Raw genomic sequence first — 20,821 nt, 5'->3', positions numbered from 1 at the left:
TCATAGAGAAGTCTCATTTTCTTTTAAAGAACCGAAGTTCCCAGACATCCTTACTAATCAATCTGTTCCTAAGGTTAAGGTGCTAATTAGTTTCCAGGAGCCTACTAATTAACATGGAATCAATAAAGTGTCTAAGGGAAGAGAAGTAGAGTCCAATATTAGATATGATGAATCTAGCTGACGAAAAAATACAATCATTTATATTTTGAAATAAGCCCTGGGACAAATAAATATCTTTTCAGAAATAACTATAAGTACTACAACTATTAAATAATTATCAATACTACAACTATTAATAAAGAAAAGGAAGATTGCACTTACTATGGCATCTTTAACAATTTGTTTGGCCACTTGCTCTGGTTTGCAAACAGATGTGGTCTCTGAAATGAGCCGAGTCTCCAAAGGCTAAAGGTGGGAGAAATGGACATAGCAACATCATGACTGCCCATCAAACTGACAAATACTCCTTACAGCCCCTCTCCTCCAATTTATAAATAATTCCAGTTTTCTACTTTTGGGCAGATTTCTACTTTTAGAATTAGACCCACCTGGATTCTCTATCAGTTCTACCCAGATACTGTATAAAATTCAGCCCAGTAGCCAGAGCAAGACAAGGAGGCCCTCACTGCTCTCTGCAGGATACGTGTGGTCTGGGCTCCAGTGAGGACCAGCAAAGCTAGAATGAGAACACATCACTGGGACAAGACCAGAAACACCCCCTTTGCATTCTCACTGCTGGCCAGACACTTGACCGATGGCGTTTACACAAAGCCTAGACTGTGTGTTCTGAGCAAGTTTGCTCCTAGGACCAGCATCTCCATTCTCATCATACTCCCAGGCCAGCAGAGGACTTAATCCCCAACCCAGCCCCTGTTCAACAACGGCAGCTGTTTCTTAAGGATCTCCAGAGGAGGCAACAAGGAGACTGAAAGAGAAAACACCGAGTGGCCCCTGGCGTGGCTGTGTGCTCGTCACTGGGCTGGCGCATCAGAGCCCCAAATCTCAGCCTTGTGTTCTTCAAAGGTCATTAAAGGTCCATCTCAATTGTCACTTAGCTTAAAAGGCCTCTCCTGATTTCTTCACTGGCAGTAATTTCTCTCTTACCTTTCAATGTTTCTGCTTTAATATATCTATACCTACTTGCATATTTGCATTTTACCTCCTAAGTTTCTTGTGGGCAGGGTCTTTTTTCATTTATTTGTGAATCTTCTTTGTGGTGACGTGCACATACGTGCTCAAAAATTCTTTAAAAGGGAATTTCAATTAGAAGTTTGAAAACTAAAGTCTTAAACTGCGTGAAACTAAATTTTATTTACCACGTAGGCTTGAAAAAATTAAATAAAAACCAGAAGAGCATTTTCTTAAAATAGAAAAGCACATCACTTCATAAAAGTCAAGTATTTCTTGATGAACCTGAATTAAGAGAAAGGCCCTTTTAAAGGTGCTACCATTCATTCTCCCAGACCACCAGCCAACGCAACCAGATGTGGTCAGACAGGCATTAGATTTAAAAGCACTATGGCGCCCTCTAAAGGGCTCAAAGACCAAGGTAGAATTTTATTTACCCAGAGAAGTCTGCCCAACACTTTAGGGGAGGAAAAACAACCCAACTTAACGTCAAAATCAAATCTTCACAGGGAAATCACCACCCTTTGTCAGCTCTGGCTTCAAACTAAAGGACTGCTTACCAAACGTTGCAAATCTGCTTAGCAGATCCGTGCTTATTCTAAGACAGGGCATTTGGCTTAAATTTACTTCTTTGAAATAGCAGTAATTTTAAGAGACAGAGCCAAAGAAAAATGAATAGGGAAAAAAGCTTCTAAATCATAAACATCTTTTTGCAAATATACTGGCTATGGAGCCTAAGTGCCAATTTTTATGCTGGGGGGATTCACACCTACCAAGCATTACCATGAAAGAGAAGAAACCCAATCAATGCCAGTTCAAGGGGATACGTTCTGATTGATGCCTTTCTTCTCCACTTTATTCCTGTGCAGAGAGAGGGCCTACTATGCATCAAGGATAAGAGGAGGTTCTTTTGAACCAAGTGCAAAGCTTGCATTCAGCTCAGGATGACTGACAGTCACTGTACGTAATGTAGATATCCAGTAATGATAAGCACTATGGAGAAAAACAAAACCAGGGGAGAGGATGGTGATGTCCCAGGAGTGACATTTGAGATACAGAGGGGCCGGGACATCCTCTCCGAGGTGATGTCTGTACAGAGATGGAAAGAATCAAAGAAGGAAGCCATTCAAACATCCGGAGAGAGAGGACAGTGACAGCAAAGCCCACAGGTGGGAACAGGCCAGGCGAGCTCAAGGAACAGACAGGGCTCTGGAGTCACTGAGGGCAAGAAGGGGAGGAAGAGCTGTGGGCAGGTGGCTGAGGTCTAAGCAGTGTGGAACCTAATAAGCCTTAAGCCTTTGGGTTCTATTCAAGGCATGATGGGAGCCCCTAGAGCCACACTCCCCAATACATAAGCCAATACCAACACGCGCTATTTAATTCTAACTTCAAATTAGTTAAAATTAGATAAAACTCAAAATTCAGTGTATCAGTTGCACTAGCCACATTTCAGGTGTTCAACAACAACGTGTGACTACCATATTGGAGAGTACAGACACAGAATATTTCCATCATTCTAGAACATTCTATTGGACTGTGCTGCACAAGAGGTTTTTGGTCTTTCGGGGTTGTTTTGTTTTTGTTTTTTGGCTTTTTTTGCACAAGAGGGGTTTGAACAGGTGGGTGACAAGACCTGACTAATGCTTTAAAAGAATCAACTAGCAACTCTACGAAGAACAGACCCAAGGGAGGTAAGAACAGAAGCAGGCAGACCAGTTCCAAGACTATTAGAGCAGTTCGGGCAAAATATCAGTAGCTATCACTACTAGGATGGTAGCGATTTTGCAGGTAAAAAAAAAGGTCCAGTTCAGGATATATTCTAAGAGTGAAGCCAAAAGGATGTGCAGATCAACTGGACGAGTGGTTTGAGAAGACGAATCATGGCCGGCTTCGCAGTTTGCAGCCTGAGCAGCCGGGTCAGTGGTGGGCACCAAGTAATGAGATGAAAAATAATGAGGGGGAATAAGAGGGAATCAAAAGTCCTGTTTGCGAAATGTTCAGTCTGAGGTGCCCATTAGACTTCCACGTGGAGACAAAGGATTCGGCAACCAGGTCTTTAAGTTTAGGGGACTATTATTTTTAAAAATATCATCTCGTTACTTAAAAATACAGGTCAGGGGCCGGTCCAGGGGCACAGTGGTTGTGTTCACGCGCTCTGCTTTGGCAGCCTGGTGTTCACAGGTTCGGATCCCGAGTCCAGACCTACATACCACTCATCAAGTCATGCTGTGACATCATCCCACATACAAAATAGAGGAAGACTGGCACAGCTGTGAGCTCAAGCAAAAACAGGAAGATTGGCAACAGATATTAGCTCAGGGCCAGTCTTTCTCACACACACACAAAAGTACAGGCTGTACCCTCCATCATAAAGAAAACATCTTATTAACTAAATAAGGTTTTGAAGATTATTAGCAAAAATCGTGGCCTTTGAAAATACGGCTGCATTCTCCAAAATTCCAAATGAAAGTTCCAGAAAGTTCAGAGGCCTCTAGCTAGCACATAAATTGAAAGGTGCTCAATTTTCTGATGGATGAAAACACCTGTGGGCTGAAGGGTGGAAAGACAGAGAATCAGAAAAGGGGTTTGCAACGTTAAATTCTCGACATGGGACTCAGAGAGGAGTACTTACCTTTGTTTTGTTTTCTTCGGCAAACCCAGGGGTGTCTGTGTCTGGCGGGTAGGCAACTGTGACGTAGACGTTATACGGCTTCACCTGCATTTTAGAAACAACAGTTGCCCCTTCAGTAAACAACATGCAATCCCGCATCCTCTCTCACCAGCCCACACTGGCTGCCAGACAAACGTCGTAAACACCGTCCTGATTTTCTCAAAAGGTGCCAACACCAACACGGAGATTCTGCAAGAGGAGAACTACCAAGAACTGAGTCAGGAAACTCAGTTCCTGCATGCAGATCATTTAGAAACAAAGCCAAAAAGCTCACCCCAACCTCTCCTCCAGAAAACAGCTGGCCCTAAGGTATGGAGAGCTACCTCCTGAGCTTCTCCCACTCCCCTGACCAGGCAGAGGCCCTGGGGCTGCCCACGAGGAAAGCTTCAGTGCTAAAAGGAGTCTACTTGTTCTCCCCGCCCATAGACACTACTCAGGCACTATGTTCAAGGCAACGGGATAGCTCTGCTCGTCCACCAGTGGACCGCAAATCTGTTCTCCTTCACGGTTACTGCTGAAACTCTTGTACGTTGATTTCACCCACAAAACATGTTGAGATCCTTCAAATCGCTTCCCCTATGTACCTTCTTGTGCCACCTCAGACCCAGGTCTGGAACTGTCCAACCCCTGAGAAGTTTGCTTGCTCAGGAACTCTGTGCAACCAGCCCCTGCCCGTTAGGGAGTCCCTTCCTCCTCCACAGAACCAGCCAAGAGGATTCTGGGGTGGAACCCCCAAGTCAGAGCAGCCAAGCACCTCCCCTGCACAACCTCAATCCTTACTTATAGACAGAAACTCTTTCCCAGCTTCTCTCTACGGCTCCCTCACCCTATCTGGAACTCCAGCGGGCTCCTCTGATGTGTAAAAACTGGTTCTTCGGCTTGTTTACCTCACCTCCAGGCCTCCACACTTAACTTCTCCACTCATAAACACACCCCCAACAATTCCAGAAGATTCCCTTGCTAGTCAGCCAGGACACACCCTTCCCAAAGAGCCTGCCCTGAAGCAGCCTGCTCCACACTCGTCTTGCTCTGACTCTCAGTGACTCTAACAGTCGTGGTTCACACCATCAAAACCTCTTTGCCATGACCTTTGTTGGCTCTTGGCTCACTGTTTAGCCCCATGAAAACACCTAGGGGAGCTGGAAGTGGACAGGCAGCCGGTGCTAACACAGGCCACTGTGTCTCTTAAGGAGGCTGAAAAGCAACAATACTACTTCCTCATGCAACAGCCTCTGACAGTCTCCCAGCGTCCCTTCTTATCCTGCTGCCCTTTTCCTCCCTGGTTCCCTCTGTGAAGCACAGTTCTGAAGGCTGTGGGAGGAGCTGTAAGGGTCGGGAGAAGCATGCGGGCAGAGGATGCTGCTCCACCAGCCTGGAGAGTGCAACAGCAAAGGGCAACGTCTCTGTTGGTACGGTTCCAGTGCGTGAGAGAGCTCATTCACTCAGCACCGACAGGGCGTGCAGCTTCAAGGCCCAGCTATGCTCGGAAATAGCTCTGGACTTGAGCCAGGCAGTGAGGTCGATGAGCAAGCAATTTCTCTTCCACTTGTTTTTGAGATAGTGATTTTAAAAGCTGTCTCCCACGGCCTAGCCCTCTGTTGTGCACAGACAGGAGAAAAACATCACCCAAAAAGCCAGTCGGTGGTAATTAGACAGCCCATCAAAAGCCTGAAGCTGACTGCTCAGATGTGCTTGCTTCTGTGCTGCTCCTCTGGCCCTCTCCCCTCTCCCCCGCAGTAAGGAAGGACTGTGGTATGTAAGTTAATGTAAGTCAGTATTTCAAAGGAGTGTTCCGCAAACTCAAGGTTGTGGATGAGCTTCCAAATGGTTAAAACAGCTTCAGAACAGCTTTCTCCTGGGGTGGAAGCACAGACTGTTGGGAGAAACCAGTCCAATCCTGTTCTGGGTGCTGGTATCCTCTCTACAATCATGGAGCCAAATGATTCTCTCAACCTGTGCTTGTATACCTCCAGTGGTTAGAAACCTAACCATTTTATTTATTCATCCAACGAATACTTAGTGAATTACTACCATGTGCCAGTATTGTTCTAAGAATGAAGTATATAGATGTGAACAAAACAGAATCCCTGCCCTCATGGAGCTTACAGCCTCCTGAAACTCTTGGTCAAAGGATTTGCTAAAATCTAAATACACTAAACTATAACTATGCCTTCCTTCAATCCCATAACCCCAGCAGAAATGGAATGAAGTTATTTTGGCCTCACTTGTTCTTGCTAAGACAGTGCTGATGCCCAGAGATCACCACTTTTTCTATGGATTTATAAGCCACTGACTGATTCCCCTGCTTCCCTAACCACGGTCTGCTTCTCTTCGTCCCTGTTGATTGACCACTCTCTGTCCTCCGGCTCTGCCCCACCCCCATCCTATTTTCATTTTCTCCCTTCTGCCTGGACTCAGTCTCAATCAGAAAGACAACCACTTGATCAAGAACTGATTTACAGTCATGTGTCGCTTAACAACCAGGATACACTCTGAGAAATGCGTTGTTAGCTGATTTCATCATTGTACAAACTTCATGGAGTGTACTTAAGGGGAACAAAATATGCCACCCCAAAATGTATCTCTTTAACATAAAGATTATCTTAGGCTGATTAAAGACACAAAAGACTCAGAAAGTTTTCTTTTACCTGCCCCTTAAGTGCCTAAAAGAACTCAGATAAAAAAACCTGTCTCAGGAAGCAAGCTATCACCTTAGGATAAGATGAACTATGTGGGAGGGAGAAACTAGAAAACCCAGTTCGTTGGCTCCCCTCTGTGTTCTTCTGTTTCTGTGTGTCCAAACAAACACTTGTTTTCCAAACTTTTGCTCCTTGTCACCTACCTGTGAATTACCTGCCTTCCCTTTGAAGTCCCTAACTCTCCCCACCCCCAATATTTTCTTTTGTCTTCAGCTGAGGATGGTATTTAAGGTGGTGGCTTTGGCCATTTTGGAGAATAACCTGGTCTTCCTGGGTTTCTCCCACGTATACATGTTACTAAACTTTTGCTTGTTTTTTCTCCTGTTAATCTGTCTCATGTCAATTTAATTTTTAGACCAGCCAGAAGAACTTAGAAGAGTAGAAGAAAATTTCTTCCTCCCCTACAGTATTTACACAAACCTACTATACACCTAGGCTCTATGGTACTATCTTATGGCACCACTGTCATGTACTCGGGCTGTTGTCGTCTGAAATGTCATTATGCATTGCATGACTGTATTATCAAAATAATTCCACCTAAAATGTGTTGTTCCTAATTCTATCCAAACAAAGATGCGGGGGCTGGAGAGAGGATCAGAGTTGTTGAGATGAAGCTCCAGAATTTCAGATTCAGCTTACTTTTAGACCATGGTGGGAAAAGACAGAGTTAGAGGGTGGAGCGTGATCAGGACCAGAGAAGTAGAAAGGGAGACACCTAGCTCTCTTTTACTTGGTCTCTGTTACCACATCTTTGGCTGTAACCGACCTCAGAAGTCTGCTTGCCAAAAAGATTTACTTTTAAAATCTTTAAATGATGTATTTGTGCCTAAAGGACTGAGTAAAAAAAAAAAAAAAAAGGAAAAAAAATGCAACAAAGCATTCTTTCAAAATTATTCACTGTACATAAAACGCCTCTAGGGTCCTACTTTAGTTTGGGGATGAAGGGGGGTGGACAGGAAGACTTAAGAGTTAATTAGATCAAAAAGGATTATCAAAAGCGCTTAGAGCCTGAGCAATTCTATAAGGTCTGTTGCATTCACAGAAAACACAACCACCTTGGCAAAACAGACTGAATTAATTATCCAGTTTCAAAAACACACCACAAGTTTGTAGTGAAATGATTGTTTTGATGCAAGTTCTACTAAGAACAAACTAGATTTTGATTATTGAATTTATTTCCTCCAAAACCTATTTTTCATGGTAGGTGTTCACTTTATTTTTTGTTTACATGAGGACATTTTCAATGAAGTCCAAATGTGGATAGAAGTCACGCAGACTGGCAAGTCCAGGCCAGCTTCTCGCAGTGTGAGAATCACACTTGTCACAAGGATGCTTCAGGGACTCTGTCTGTACCAGCAAGTCATGTTCTTTTCCTTCTTCTTTATTAACATCTCTGTTCTACCTGAAGTGAAACCAGGCCACCCAGCGTGTACACTTTGCCCTAAATTAGTGAATCCTGAAGTAGCTCTGAAAGATGAGACTTAGCAAAAAAAACAACCCTAATGAGCAGATTTTTCATTACATAAAAACACCCCTTCACCTACTAAGGCCAAAGCGAAGAGCTGAGGCAAGTAGCCGGGCAAATCAGGCAGCTTCTGACCGGAATTACAGATGCACCTTGTGCTGCAGAAGAGAGGCCGACAGGGAGCCAAAAGGCCTGGGCTTGGTTACAATTTCTGTCCCAAAGTAATAACGTGGCTTTGAGGAACTCAGTGAACTTACTGAACATTCAGTTTTCTTATCTACAAAATGGCATAACAACATCTGCCTCACATATTTCAAAAAACTGTTATAAAAATAAAATGGTTATTCACAAAGGGATTTTCCAAAGTAAAAATTGCAAAAGAAATACCGATATTCTGGTTTGAAATTTCACAGCCGTATGTGCCCTACTAGCTAAATATATTATAACGACCTATTATTGATTAAGAGTATGAAGCAAGTTGATGAAAATGAAATTTGCGGCTGGTTCCTTCGGGTTGAGAATGGCACAGTCTATCAGTCCCTAAGTGGCCCGTCGGGATTGTGTCACTAACCAGGTAACTCACCTGTACTGCAATGCTCGACCAAGATCTAGGCAGCATGGCACTGTCACACACCATGGAGGGCTCTTCTGGGGATTTTCTAAAGCAGGGGTCAGCAAACTATGGCCTGTAGCACAAATCTGGCCCTCCACTTGTTTTTACAAATAAAGTTTTATTGGAACACAACCATACCCATTCCTTTATGTATCGCACATGGCTGCCTTCCTGCTATTACAGGAGACTTGAGGAGTTACGACAGACACCATCTAGTCCTCAAAGGATAAAATATTTACTATCTGGCCCTTTACAGAAAAAATTCTGCCAATCTCTGATGTAAATAATTAAATAGGATCCCCAAATCACACTTTTACTATAAGCAGGTTGGCCACAATGAATTCTCTTCTAGGTTTTTAACATCATGATGTAGCGTTGTATTTCAGTATATATTACAACAGAAAGAATTTTACCTTGCCTTTTTCAGTATGTGATTTTGGGTAGATATGTGTGATGCTAAGCATCCCCATGTGACAACAATGCAGAAGTCTACTTCGCAAGGCTGAGGAGTAAGGTTGTCACATCAGGACAAGCACGTATTGTGATGCTCATCCTAACCACACCCTTCTTCCACAAAATGTTCTATTAACTGTGAAAATAAAAAGCATTCACTTTCATCAATACTTCTTTAAGATATTAAAAAATATGTATTAGGAGAGCCAATTTTTTTAGTCAAACCCTCTCAGCGCACAGATAAGGAAACTGAAACCAAGTTAAACGATTTGGCTAAAAACTGAGAGCTAGACAGTCGCTATTTAAGTTTTTCCCTCAAACACATGCTAATTTTATTATTCAGTCATAAAGGCCAGATTTTTTTGTTAAACAAATATCTCTACAAAATAAAATATCTGGTTAACCTTACACATACTCACACAGCATTAGACCAACAATACTATGAAGATAGTAGTAGTACTTTGTGTGTTAAATTAAGCAAGCAAAAACCTCACAACCATTTTGCCTCTAAAGGTAAACTGCAAATTTCAGGGGCTGAGCCAATTCTCTTTCACTGACGTCAGATCTCTAAATCTAATTTAATACCAGAACACACGTAAAGAAGCTATAACCTAAAGAGGAACATGCACTGCTGAACTGAGAGGAAGAAATAAAAACAATACAGCATTCACCTCCATCTGCAAAGCTTCAGCCAGTCCCCTGATGGCGAACTTGGACGAAGAGTAGGCCGTGAAACCGAACAACCCCAGCTGGCCCGCCTGGGAGGACACAAAGACAATCCTGCCCACGCGGCGCTCCTTCATGGTGGAGATCACCGCTCGGCTGGGGTACACGCTGCCCAGGTAGTTGACGCTCATGAGTCTCTGCAGGGAACAAAGAGGCCACGAGGGGTGAGCAAGGTCAAAGCCCCAAAGCTATGCTCCACGGGAATCCTGTCTGCTCCCCAGACCTGAGTTCTTCAATGGAGCCCCAGTGACTAGGAGTCACTGGATCTGTTGAATGAATGAATGATTCAATGATCTTGAAAATGAGCCACGATGCTCAGGATCTACCCTTTGAAGCCTGTTTCAATCTAGTCTCACATTCTCACAATGACAGCAGTTGCGTCTTTGCTGAAAACTTGTCAAAGTTAGTTTTTTCCTTATAAAAAGTACACTTCATATTGTGGGTAATACTTTCTGAGAGGCAGCGTTAGGAAAGAGTTTCCAAATATTTCCAGTCCTTTTGGTCTCAGCTACAGACAGATTTACACGGAGACTAGGGCAGTGGTTAACAGCATGGATGGTGGTTTGAAGCCTTGTCTCTACCATTTACTACCTATTTGATGATGAACAAGAAAGTCAGACGCTCTGCCCATTCCCTCAGAGAAAACAGGGCTAATATTGTACTGTCTCATCGGGCTGCTGCAGGCACTGGGGAGGGCACACAGATAAGTGCCAGGGCAGCCCCAACCCACAGTAAGGACTCAATAAATGTTATGACTTATTACATTATGACGGGTAAGAGCTTACAAAGGTACCAGGAGTATATTTTCCCCTCATCCTGGGAACTCAAAAACCTTACATTTTAACTTGAAAATCTAAGAAAACTTGCATTAAAATATTTCTATATTAAAAGTCTTACAAAAATATTAGCTCTATTACCATGTAAAACCAAACACTTCACTGGGGAACTCTGAGTCAGTCATGAAATGGTAACTCAACAGAATGTTCCATAACTTTTAGAAATGAAGACCAGAAACATCAGAAGCTACAGGGGGAAATAGTTATGCTACAAATTTAAAAAAAGCAGAGAGCAAACTATATTCGCACTGTGACTGTAACTATTTCAAACGTTAAATAAAAGTACACGTGCACAAAAACAAAGGAAATAGAGAAAATTGTGACTGTGTTATGATTCCATTTTTCCCCAAAATGCCTTTTAACATCATTATATTATTTTGATGATAAAAATGCTCTAAAAAAAGTATTTGAAAAAAGATGTCATACTGAACCCATATGTTTACCTCAGCTTCCTTCAGAGACCCCACTGAATCTCAGCAAAGAGATTTCCTCTGGCAACAATCCACAAGGACAAAGAAAATAGGAAAGAAAATAACAGCAAAAACATTTTGGAAGTTGAAGAACAGAATGATGAGTGATAACTAACATAGCTGAAAGCTGAATGCTAAGCAAGGAGCAGAGAGGCTAAAAAGCAGAATCGCACCACAGAACCCCCCAAAAACTCAAGCAGCACCAAGCACTGCCGGGGGCAGGAGGGTGGGAATAGGGCTGAAAGAGAGGAGTATTGACCAAGAGTCTATTTAAAAACAGTCAGACAAATCCACAATTATAATCAGAGATTACAGTCCCCTTCTTTCAATAGTTGATAGAACAAGTGGACACAAAATCAGTAAGGATAAAGAAGACTTGAACAATGTTATCAGCCAACTGGACCTAATCAACACTGAAAAAATACTCCACTCCAAAGAGAAGAATGAACCTTCTTCTCAAGTGCACATAGAACAGCGACAAGACAGACCATAAACTGGGCCACAAAACAAGTCTCAATAAATTTAAAAGGATTCGAGTCACATAAAGTATGTTGGCTGACAACAATGGAATTAAATTGGAAATCAATGAGAGAAAGATTTCTGGAAAATCCCCCAAATATTTGGAAACTAGATAATACACTATCTATTCTAAATAACCCAAGGGTCAAAGCAGACATGAAAAGGGAAATGATAAGATATTTTTAACTGAATGAATGTAAAAACACAACATATCAAAATTAGTGGAATGCTGTTAAAGCAGTACTAAGGTGGAAATCTGTAGCACTAACATCTGTATTAGAAAAGGAAAAAGGCCTCAAATTGATGACCTTAGCTTTGACCCAAACAAACTATAAAAAGAAGAGCAAAATACCAGAAAAGTAAGCAGAAGAAAGGAAACAATAAAAATAAGAGAAGAAATAAATGAAATAGAAAACAGAAAAACAATAGAAAAATCATAAAACCAAAAGCTGGTTATTGAGAAGATCAATAAAACTGATAAGCTTCTAGTTATACTGATCAGGAAAGAAAGAGGATGCAAATTATCAATATCAAGAACAAGCGAGGTGACATCACTACAGACTCTATGAATATTAAAATGAGAAAAAGGGAATATGATGAATAACTTTGTGCCAATAAATTCAATGACTGAGATAAAATAGAGAAATTCCTTGAAAGACACAAGCTACCAAAGGTCACTCAAAAAGAAACAGATGAGAAGATATGGATGTAGCCCTACCTCTATTACAGAAATTAAATTAAGGTTAGGAACTGTCCCACAAAGAAAATCTCATGCTTCACTAGTGAATTCTACAAAAGATGGAAGAATAATACCAACTCTACACAAATTCTTCCAGAAAACTGAAGAGGGAATACTCCCCTCCTCATGCTATGAAGCCAGCATTACCCTTAGATGAAAACCAGAAAATAACATTAAAAGAAAAGAAAATGACAACTAATATGCCTCAAGAACACAGAGAGGATAACAGATCATAACCAAGTAGAGTTAATCCCAGGAATGCAAGGTTGGTTTAACGTTTGGAAATCAAGCAATATAATTCACATATTAACGAAATAAAAAAGAACTCTATGATCATCCCAGTAGACGCAGAAAAAGCATCTGACAAAATTCACATTCATTCCTTATAAAAACTCTCGACAAACTGGGAATAGCAGGGAACTTTCTCAACTTGATAAAGGGCATCTACCAAAAAGACAAAAAAGCAAAACTACAGCTAACATCACACTTTATGGTAAAAGACTGAATGCTTTCTCCTGAAGATCAGGAACAAGACAAGAATGTCTGCTCTCACTCGTGCTATTCAACACTGTCCTGGAAGTTCCAGTCAGCAAAATAAGGGAATCCAGATGGGAATGAAAGAAGTAAAACTGTTGCAGATGACATGATCTTGGCTGTAGAAAATCCACTGAGCACTAGAATTAATAATTGAGTTTAGCCACATTGCAAGATCAACACACACAAATCAATTGTACTTCTCTGTATTATCAGTGAACACTCAGAAATTGAAATGAAAAAATACCATTACACTAGCATCAAAAACATGAAATACTGGAGTGAGGTCAGCATCATGGCAGAGTGAACTTGCCTGGGACTCTCTCCCCTCCAACAACCAACCAAAAGGGACATCTATACTCCAACAGAGGACATCCTAACACAACACAAAAATGTTGGAGAGACACATAGCCACATGACGGAGGGCAGGGAGGCTGGAGCCCCCCCCCCCCCCAACCCAGGAGCTGGAACGTGGTAAGAGAGAACTTCACACTCTCCCAGAAAGACGGTGATCCGCAACTGCAGAAGGATCCATGAGGGAAGGAATGGGGGAGGAGACGTGTGTTCATGAAAACATTAAGGACCACCAAGGACCCTTGCAGCCTAGAGGTAAGCCCTCTAATGGAGGGAAAGCTTTCCTGGGGGTGACCTCATCAAGCCAACACCCCAGGAGACCAGAGAGTGACAGGGAGAAAGCCCGGAGAGCACGCAGGAGAAAGCGCCCCTCCCCTCACCCGCCTCATGCTGCTCCAGCACCTGGGATCTGGGCTGAAGGCGGAGGGCTCAGACTATGCGGCTCTCGAGCACCACCCAGTGGTTACAGGTGGTAACTGCAACCAAATAATAGAATGCAAAAAACCTGACCCACCTCCTCTAACAACGTGAGACACTAGATCAAATCTCCAGACCAGAGAGAAAACAACAAGTGCCCAGAATTCAGTCTAACCACAAACTCAGAACACAAGATGGAATAAGATATGAGAAAAACAACTTAGGAGGGGAGGAGAAAAGGGACTGAATTGGTTTAGACTAAGGAAATACGACGCCATCAGAAAATGAACTATCTTATACACAAGATTCTGAATACAAACCTCATGATAACCACTACACAAAAAAGCAGAACAGAGACACAAAGAACAAATAAGGAGAAAACAGAGAAACATATCATAAAAAACTACATAATTCAAGGGGTAGACCAAAACACACAAGACGAGAAACAAAGGAAATGCAGGAAAACCAGAAAATGAGTGATATAATGACAGCATTAAGCTCTCACACATCAATAATCACCATAAATGTAAATGGACTGAATTCTCCAATAAAAAGACACAGAATGGCGAGATGGATTACAGAATAAGACCCAATAATATGCTGCCTCCAGGAAACACATCTCAGCTCCAATGTCAAACACAGGCTCAGAGTGAAGGGGTGGAAGACAATACTCCAAGCTAATGGCAAACAAAAGAAAGCAGGTGTTGCAATACCTATATCAGACAAACTAGATTTCAAGATAAGACAGGTAAAAAGAGACAAAGAGGGGCAGTGTATAATGCTCAAAGGGACATTGCATCAAGAAGAAATAACACTTATAAACATCTATGCACCCAACACAGGAGCACCAAAGTTCATAAAGCAACTATTAACAAACCTAAAAGAAGATATCAATAATAACACAATAATAGTAGGGGAACTCAACACTCCACTCACATCAATGGAGAGATCATCCAGACAGAAAATCAACAAGGAAATCTTGGAATTAAATGAAAAGCTAGACCAGTTGGACTCAATAGACATATATAGAACACTCCATCCAAAAACAGCAGAATACACATTCTTCTCAAGTGCACATGGAACATTCTCAAGGATAGACCATATGTTGGGAAACAAGGCAAGCCTCTATAAATTGAAGAAAATAGAAATAATAACAATCATCTTTTCCAATCATAATGCTATAAAGCTAGAAATTAATTACAAGTAAAAAGCTCAGAAAGGGACAAAGATGTGGAAACTAAACAACATGCTATTGAACAAGCAATGGATCATTAAAGAAATTAAAGGAGAAATCAAAAAATATCTGGAGACAAATGAAAATGATAACATACCATATTGACTCATATGGGATGCAGCAAAAGCCATATTAAGAGGGAAATTCATCACAATACAGGCACAGCTTAACAAACAAGAAAAATCCCAAATAAGCAATCTCAAATTACACCTTACTGAATTAGAAAAAGAATAAACAAAGCCCAAAGTCAGCAGAAGGAGAGAAATAATAAAAATCAGAGCAGAAATAAATGCTATTGAAACAAAAAAAGGCAGTAGAAAGGACCAATGAAACAAAGAACTGGTTCTTTGAGAAGATAAATAAAATTGACAAACTCCTAGCCAGACTTACAAAGAAAAGAAGAGAGAAAGCTCAGATAATCAAAATTAGAAATGAAAGAGGAGAAATAGTAACAGACACCACAGAAATAAACAGATTATAAGAGAATAGTACAAAAAACTACATGAAAACAAAATGAATAATCTAGAGGAAATGGATAAATTCTTAGACTCTTACAACCTCCCAAAGCTGAATCAAGAAGAAACAGACAATCTGAACAGACATATCACAAGGAAAGAGATTGAAACAGCAATCAAAAGCATCCCAAAGAATAAAAGCCTAGGACCAGATGGCTTCCCTGGGGAATTCTACCAAACTTTCAGAGAGGATTTAATACCTATCCTTCTCAAGCTATTCCAAAAAATTAGGGAAGATGGAACACTTCCTAACACATTCTACAAGGCCAACATCACTCTGATACCAAAGCCTGACGAAAACAACACAAAAAAGGAAAACTATAGGCCAATATCGCTGATGAACACAGATGCAAAAATCCTCAACAAAATTTTGGCAACCCGAATTCAGCAATACATCAAAAGGATCATACATCATGATCAGGTGGGATTCATACCAGGGACACAGGGATGGTTCAACATCCGCAAATCAATCAACGTGATTCACCACATTAACAAATTGAGGAATAAAAACCACATGATCATCTCAATAGATTCACAGAAAGCATTTGACAAGATCCAACAGCATTTATGATAAAAACTCTTAACAACATGGGGATAGAAGGAAACTACCTCAACATAATAAAGGCCATATACGACAAACCCATAGCGAACATCATACTCAATGGACAAAAACTGAACACCATCCCCCTGAGAACAGGAACAAGACAAGGATGCCCTCTATCACTACTCCTATTCAACATGGTACTGGAGGTTTTGGCCAGAGCAATTAGGCAAGAGAAAGGAATAAAAGGAATCCAAATAGGGAGTAAAGAAGTGAAATTCTTGCTGTTTGCAGATGACATGATCTTATATAGAGAAAACCCCAAAGAAGCCATCAGAAAACTAATAGAAATAATTAACAACTACAGTAAAGTTGCAGGGTACAAAATCAACTTACAAAAATCAGTTGCTTTTCTATACTCCAATAATGAAATTACAGAAAGAGAACTCAAGAATACAATTCCATTTATAATCCCAACTAAAAGAATAAAGTACCTAGGAACAAATTTAACTAAGGAGGTGAAGGATTTATACAATGAAAACTATACGACATTCCTAAAGAAATTGATAATGACATAAAGAGATGGAACGAGATTCCACGCACATGGATTGGAAGAATAAACACAGTTAAAATGTCCACACTACCCAAAGCAATCTACAGATTCAGTGTAATCCCAATCAGAATCCCAATGACATTCTTCATGGAAATAGAACAAAGAATCCCAAAAGTCACTTGGGGCAACCAAAGACCCTGAATTGCTAAGGCAATCCTGAGAAAAAAGAACAAAGCTGGAGGTATCAAAGTCCCTGACTTTAGAATGTACTACAAAGCCATAGTGATCAAAATGGCATGGTACTGGTACAGAAACAGGCACACAGATCAATGGGACAGAACTGAAAGCCTAGAAATAAAACCACGCATCTACAGACAGAGGTGTAGACAAAGGTGCCAAGAACATACAACGGAGAAAAAATAGTCTCTTCAATAAATAGTGTTGGGAAAACTGGACAGCCACACACAAAAGAACGATGGTAGATCATTATCTCACGCCACAGACAAAAATAAACTCAAAATGGATCAAAGACTTGAAGATAAGTACTGAAAGCATAAAACTCCTTGAAGGTAATACAGGTAGTACACTCTGTGACATCAAACTAAAAAGAATCCTTTCAAATTTACCCTGTCTTCTTAAACAAGGGAAACAAAAGAAAAAATAAACACGTGGGACTTCATCAGACTAAAGAGCCTCTGCAAGGCAAAAGAAACTAGAATCAAAACAAAGAGACAACCCACCAATTTGGAGAAAATACTTGCAAATCATATAGCTGACAAAGGGTTAATCTCCATAATAAATAAGGAACTCACACAACTGAACAACAAAAAAACAAACAACTCAATCAAAATATGGGCAGAGGATATGAACATTTCTCCAAAGAAGATATACAGATGGCCAATAAACACATGAAAAGATGCTCATCATCACTGATCATCAGGGAAATGCAAATCAAAACTACACTGAGATACCACCTCACACCTGTTAAAATGGCTATAATCACTAAGACAAGAAATAACAAATGCTGGAGAGGATGTGGAGAAAAGGGAACCCTCACACACTGCTGGTGGGAATGCAAACTGGTGCAGCCACTATGGAAAACAGTATGGAGATTCCTCAAAAAACTAAAAATAGAACTATCATATGACCCAGTTATCCCACTACTGGGTATCTGCCCAAACAACTTGAAATCAACAATCCAAAGTAACATACGTACCCCTATGTTCATAGCAGCACTATTCACAATAGCCAAGACATGGAAACAATGCAAGTGCCCACCGACTGATGACTGGATAAAGAAGATGTGGTATATATATACAATGGAATACTACTCAGCCATAAAAAAGGACAAATTCATCCCATTTGCAACAACACAGAAGGACCTGGAGGGTATTATGCTAAGCGAAATAAGCCAGACTGAGAAAGACAAACACCAGATGATTTCACTCATATGTGGAATATAAACAAACACATGGACAAAGAAAACAGTTCAGGGGCCGGCCGGTGGCACAGCAGTTAAGTGTGCACATTCTGCTTTGGTGGCCAGGGGTTCGCCGGTTTGGATTTCAGGTGTGGACATGGCACTGCTTGGCAAGCCATGCTGTGGTAGGGATCCCACATATAAGATAGAGGAAGATGGGCACAGATGTTAGCTCAGGGCCAGTCTTCCTCAGCAAAAAGAGGAGGATTGGCAGCAGATGTCAGCTCAGGCCTAATCTTCCTCAAAAAAAAAAGAAAAGAAAACAGTTCAGTGGTTACTAGAGGAAGAGGGTGGGGGGTTGGGCACAGGGCGTGAAGGGGAGCACTTACATGGTGACAGTTAAGAAATATGTACAACTGAAATCTCACATTGACGTAAACTATTATGAACTCAGTTAAAGTCAAAAAAAATAAAATATAAAAAAAATTGATGAAAAAAATATATATGAAACACTGAAAACCAATGTGCAAGACCCACAGACTGAAAAGTACAAAACGTTACTCAGAGAAATGAAAGAAAACCTAAATAAACGGAGATAGATACTATGTTCACGGGTTAGAAGACAATATTGTTACGATGTCAGTTCTCCCCAAACCCGTCTAGAGTCAATGTGATCCCAATCAAAAATTAAAAATAACTCTCACTAATATCCACCAGCAGATAAAACAAGATACAGCTCCAAGAAGCCAGAAAGAAACCCATTAAAAAGGAAAATTAAGAGAAGGATGTTGGAGTTCCCCGGGACCACCCGCAGTTTCGGTGGTTCACCAGGAGCCCTCCCATGAGTCCGCACATAGTTGTATCGTGACAAAGATTTATGACAGTGAAAGGACACAAAGAAAATCAGCAAGAGCAAAAGATACCCAGGTCAACGTCCAGAGGAAATGGGGTAGAAGTTTCCATGAGTCCTCTCCCCGTGATGTCACAGAGGACGTGCTTAAACTCCCCAGCAATGAGTTGTGATAACACACACAAAGTATTGTGTTCAGGCAAGGTATGTGCATGCGAACCTCAATAAAATTAAAACTAAAAACACCCAATCAAACACAAAAAGTAACTGAGATTGAATTCATTTTAAATAAAAAGCAACCCGTCTTCAGAAAATGCATCAAATGTGGTAACATGTGTCCTAACAGGGCTCATCAACAATAAGCCCATTCCTGGACTTGACGAGAACAATGCAAGTGACCGACACTGAGAAGAGAGAGAGCAGAGAGGCAAATAATGGCCTTGGAAGGTGATCCTCCCCAGAGTATGGTGGCCTCCTCCCTCCATCCAGGGCAGCCAGGGGAAGAGGGGCCCTTCCATAGAGGGTCACAAACACATAGTGTGAGCCCACAACAAATAATTCCTGGAATGAGGCCTTGTCACTGGAATAGAGGCAGCAGGTTTGGGGTTAACGGTTCTGTTTTTAGAAGGCCAGTTCTCACTGGGACTGTGATTAGGCCGCTTCCAAAATCTCCTATCCCCTCCCCTGTTCCCATTTCTGCCCCCTGCCCCACGGTTACCCATGACTGCACCTCCCCCTCACTTCCCAACATCACCATCTCTTGCCTTGACTATCCTGACAGCTCCTAACAGTCTCCCTGACCCAGCAGGCAGAAAGAGCCTTTAAAAATAGAACTGCAGAGCATGTTACTCCCTAGCCTAGCTTAAACCCCTTCAAAGCTTTTGGACTAAAATCTAAACTGCTCATGGTGACCTTCAAGGCCCCAGCAGATCTGGCCGCTGCCCCACTCTGCCATCGCTCGGGAAGCTCCCACCACACAGGCCTCCGAGTCTGTTCCTTGAGTTTGCCAAGCTCTTCCCACCTCGGGGCCCTTGCACTACTGGCTCTTCCACCTGGGGTCTCTTCCTTGGTCTCCTTGCACCCATCCTTCAGGTCTCAGACCCCTGAGGCTGCACCTCCTTCCACACTACCTCACAGAGTCCCCCTGCCCCACTTCCCCTCTGTCACAGCTCCCTGTGTTTCTACCCGACAGCACTTCATCCAGTCTGAAATCACACTGCCAATCGGCCTGCTCCTGCATGGCAGGTCCCACCTTGCCTGGGCCAAGACTTTATTTTCTTGCTCATCATGGCACCCCCAGGACCCAGAACAACACTCGTCTCACTAGAAGCTTTCTCGAGTATTTGTGGGTTGAATGAATAAATGAGGAAGGACATTAGTATTTACTATGCAGCTACCATGGGCTGAGCATTATGCATACATCATGATGCTGAACCCTCAAAGCTCCGGGAGCTGCATATCAGTTTACAGAGATTGAAGCTGCGGTCGGAAGAAAAGCTGAGGCCAGAAGCAGAAAGAGTTAGCCTGAGATCACATAGCTGGTAAACGGTTAGACTTGAAACCTTCAGAGCTAAGATTTAAAACTGGTTTAGTCTGATGCCAAAGTCCACCTTTTTCTCTACTGTACCCTGCAGCTGGGAGGAGAGCAACAAATAGTCTATGTGGTGGGCACGGGTGTGGAAAGGATGCTGGCGGTGATGGAAAAGAAAGAAGTTCTGACTGTCTTTTTTCAAATGAAAGAAAGAAAAAGAGAGAGAAGGAAGGAAGGAAATAGCGTGAATGGGAGAATGAAGGTTGAGAGTAAAGCAAGTTTTTAAAAAAGATTAGAACTGTGCATTTTTTATATTTCAACATGCTTCACATTCTCTATGTAACTTTGACTTCTTCCTTCGTCTCACCTGCTTCCCATCTCCTTGTCATTGATACCTACACACATTTACCTGGTGTTATACGCTTAGTTTCTTCTATTCCTGCTCACAAGTCCACAAAACATTCCCTCAGTTCTCCTTGTCCTTGCATCAGACACAACTGTAAACAAGCCCTACGCCCTCTGCCTGCTAACAGACACGGCCGCTTCCCAAGGG

At 41.8% G+C, this 20,821-nt stretch overlaps 1 protein-coding gene across 1 annotated transcript in view; it reads right to left on the bottom strand.

The window, feature by feature from the left end:
* KDSR (3-ketodihydrosphingosine reductase) overlaps positions 1–20,821 on the bottom strand; it is a 44,162-nt gene that overhangs the window by 10,488 nt on the left and 12,853 nt on the right. The window contains exons 6-8 of the mRNA XM_046671482.1: positions 9,701–9,892; positions 3,761–3,844; positions 322–405 (exon numbers count right to left, since the gene is read on the bottom strand). Coding sequence (XP_046527438.1) covers positions 322–405; positions 3,761–3,844; positions 9,701–9,892 — 360 coding nt within the window. The remainder of the gene's footprint in view (positions 1–321; positions 406–3,760; positions 3,845–9,700; positions 9,893–20,821) is intronic.

The sequence above is a fragment of the Equus quagga genome, chromosome 9, assembly GCF_021613505.1.
Source record: "Equus quagga isolate Etosha38 chromosome 9, UCLA_HA_Equagga_1.0, whole genome shotgun sequence".
Classification (NCBI taxonomy): domain Eukaryota; kingdom Metazoa; phylum Chordata; class Mammalia; order Perissodactyla; family Equidae; genus Equus; species Equus quagga.
The sequence above is the reverse complement of the archived record's forward strand: the minus strand, read 5'-3'. Positions and strand labels throughout refer to the sequence as shown.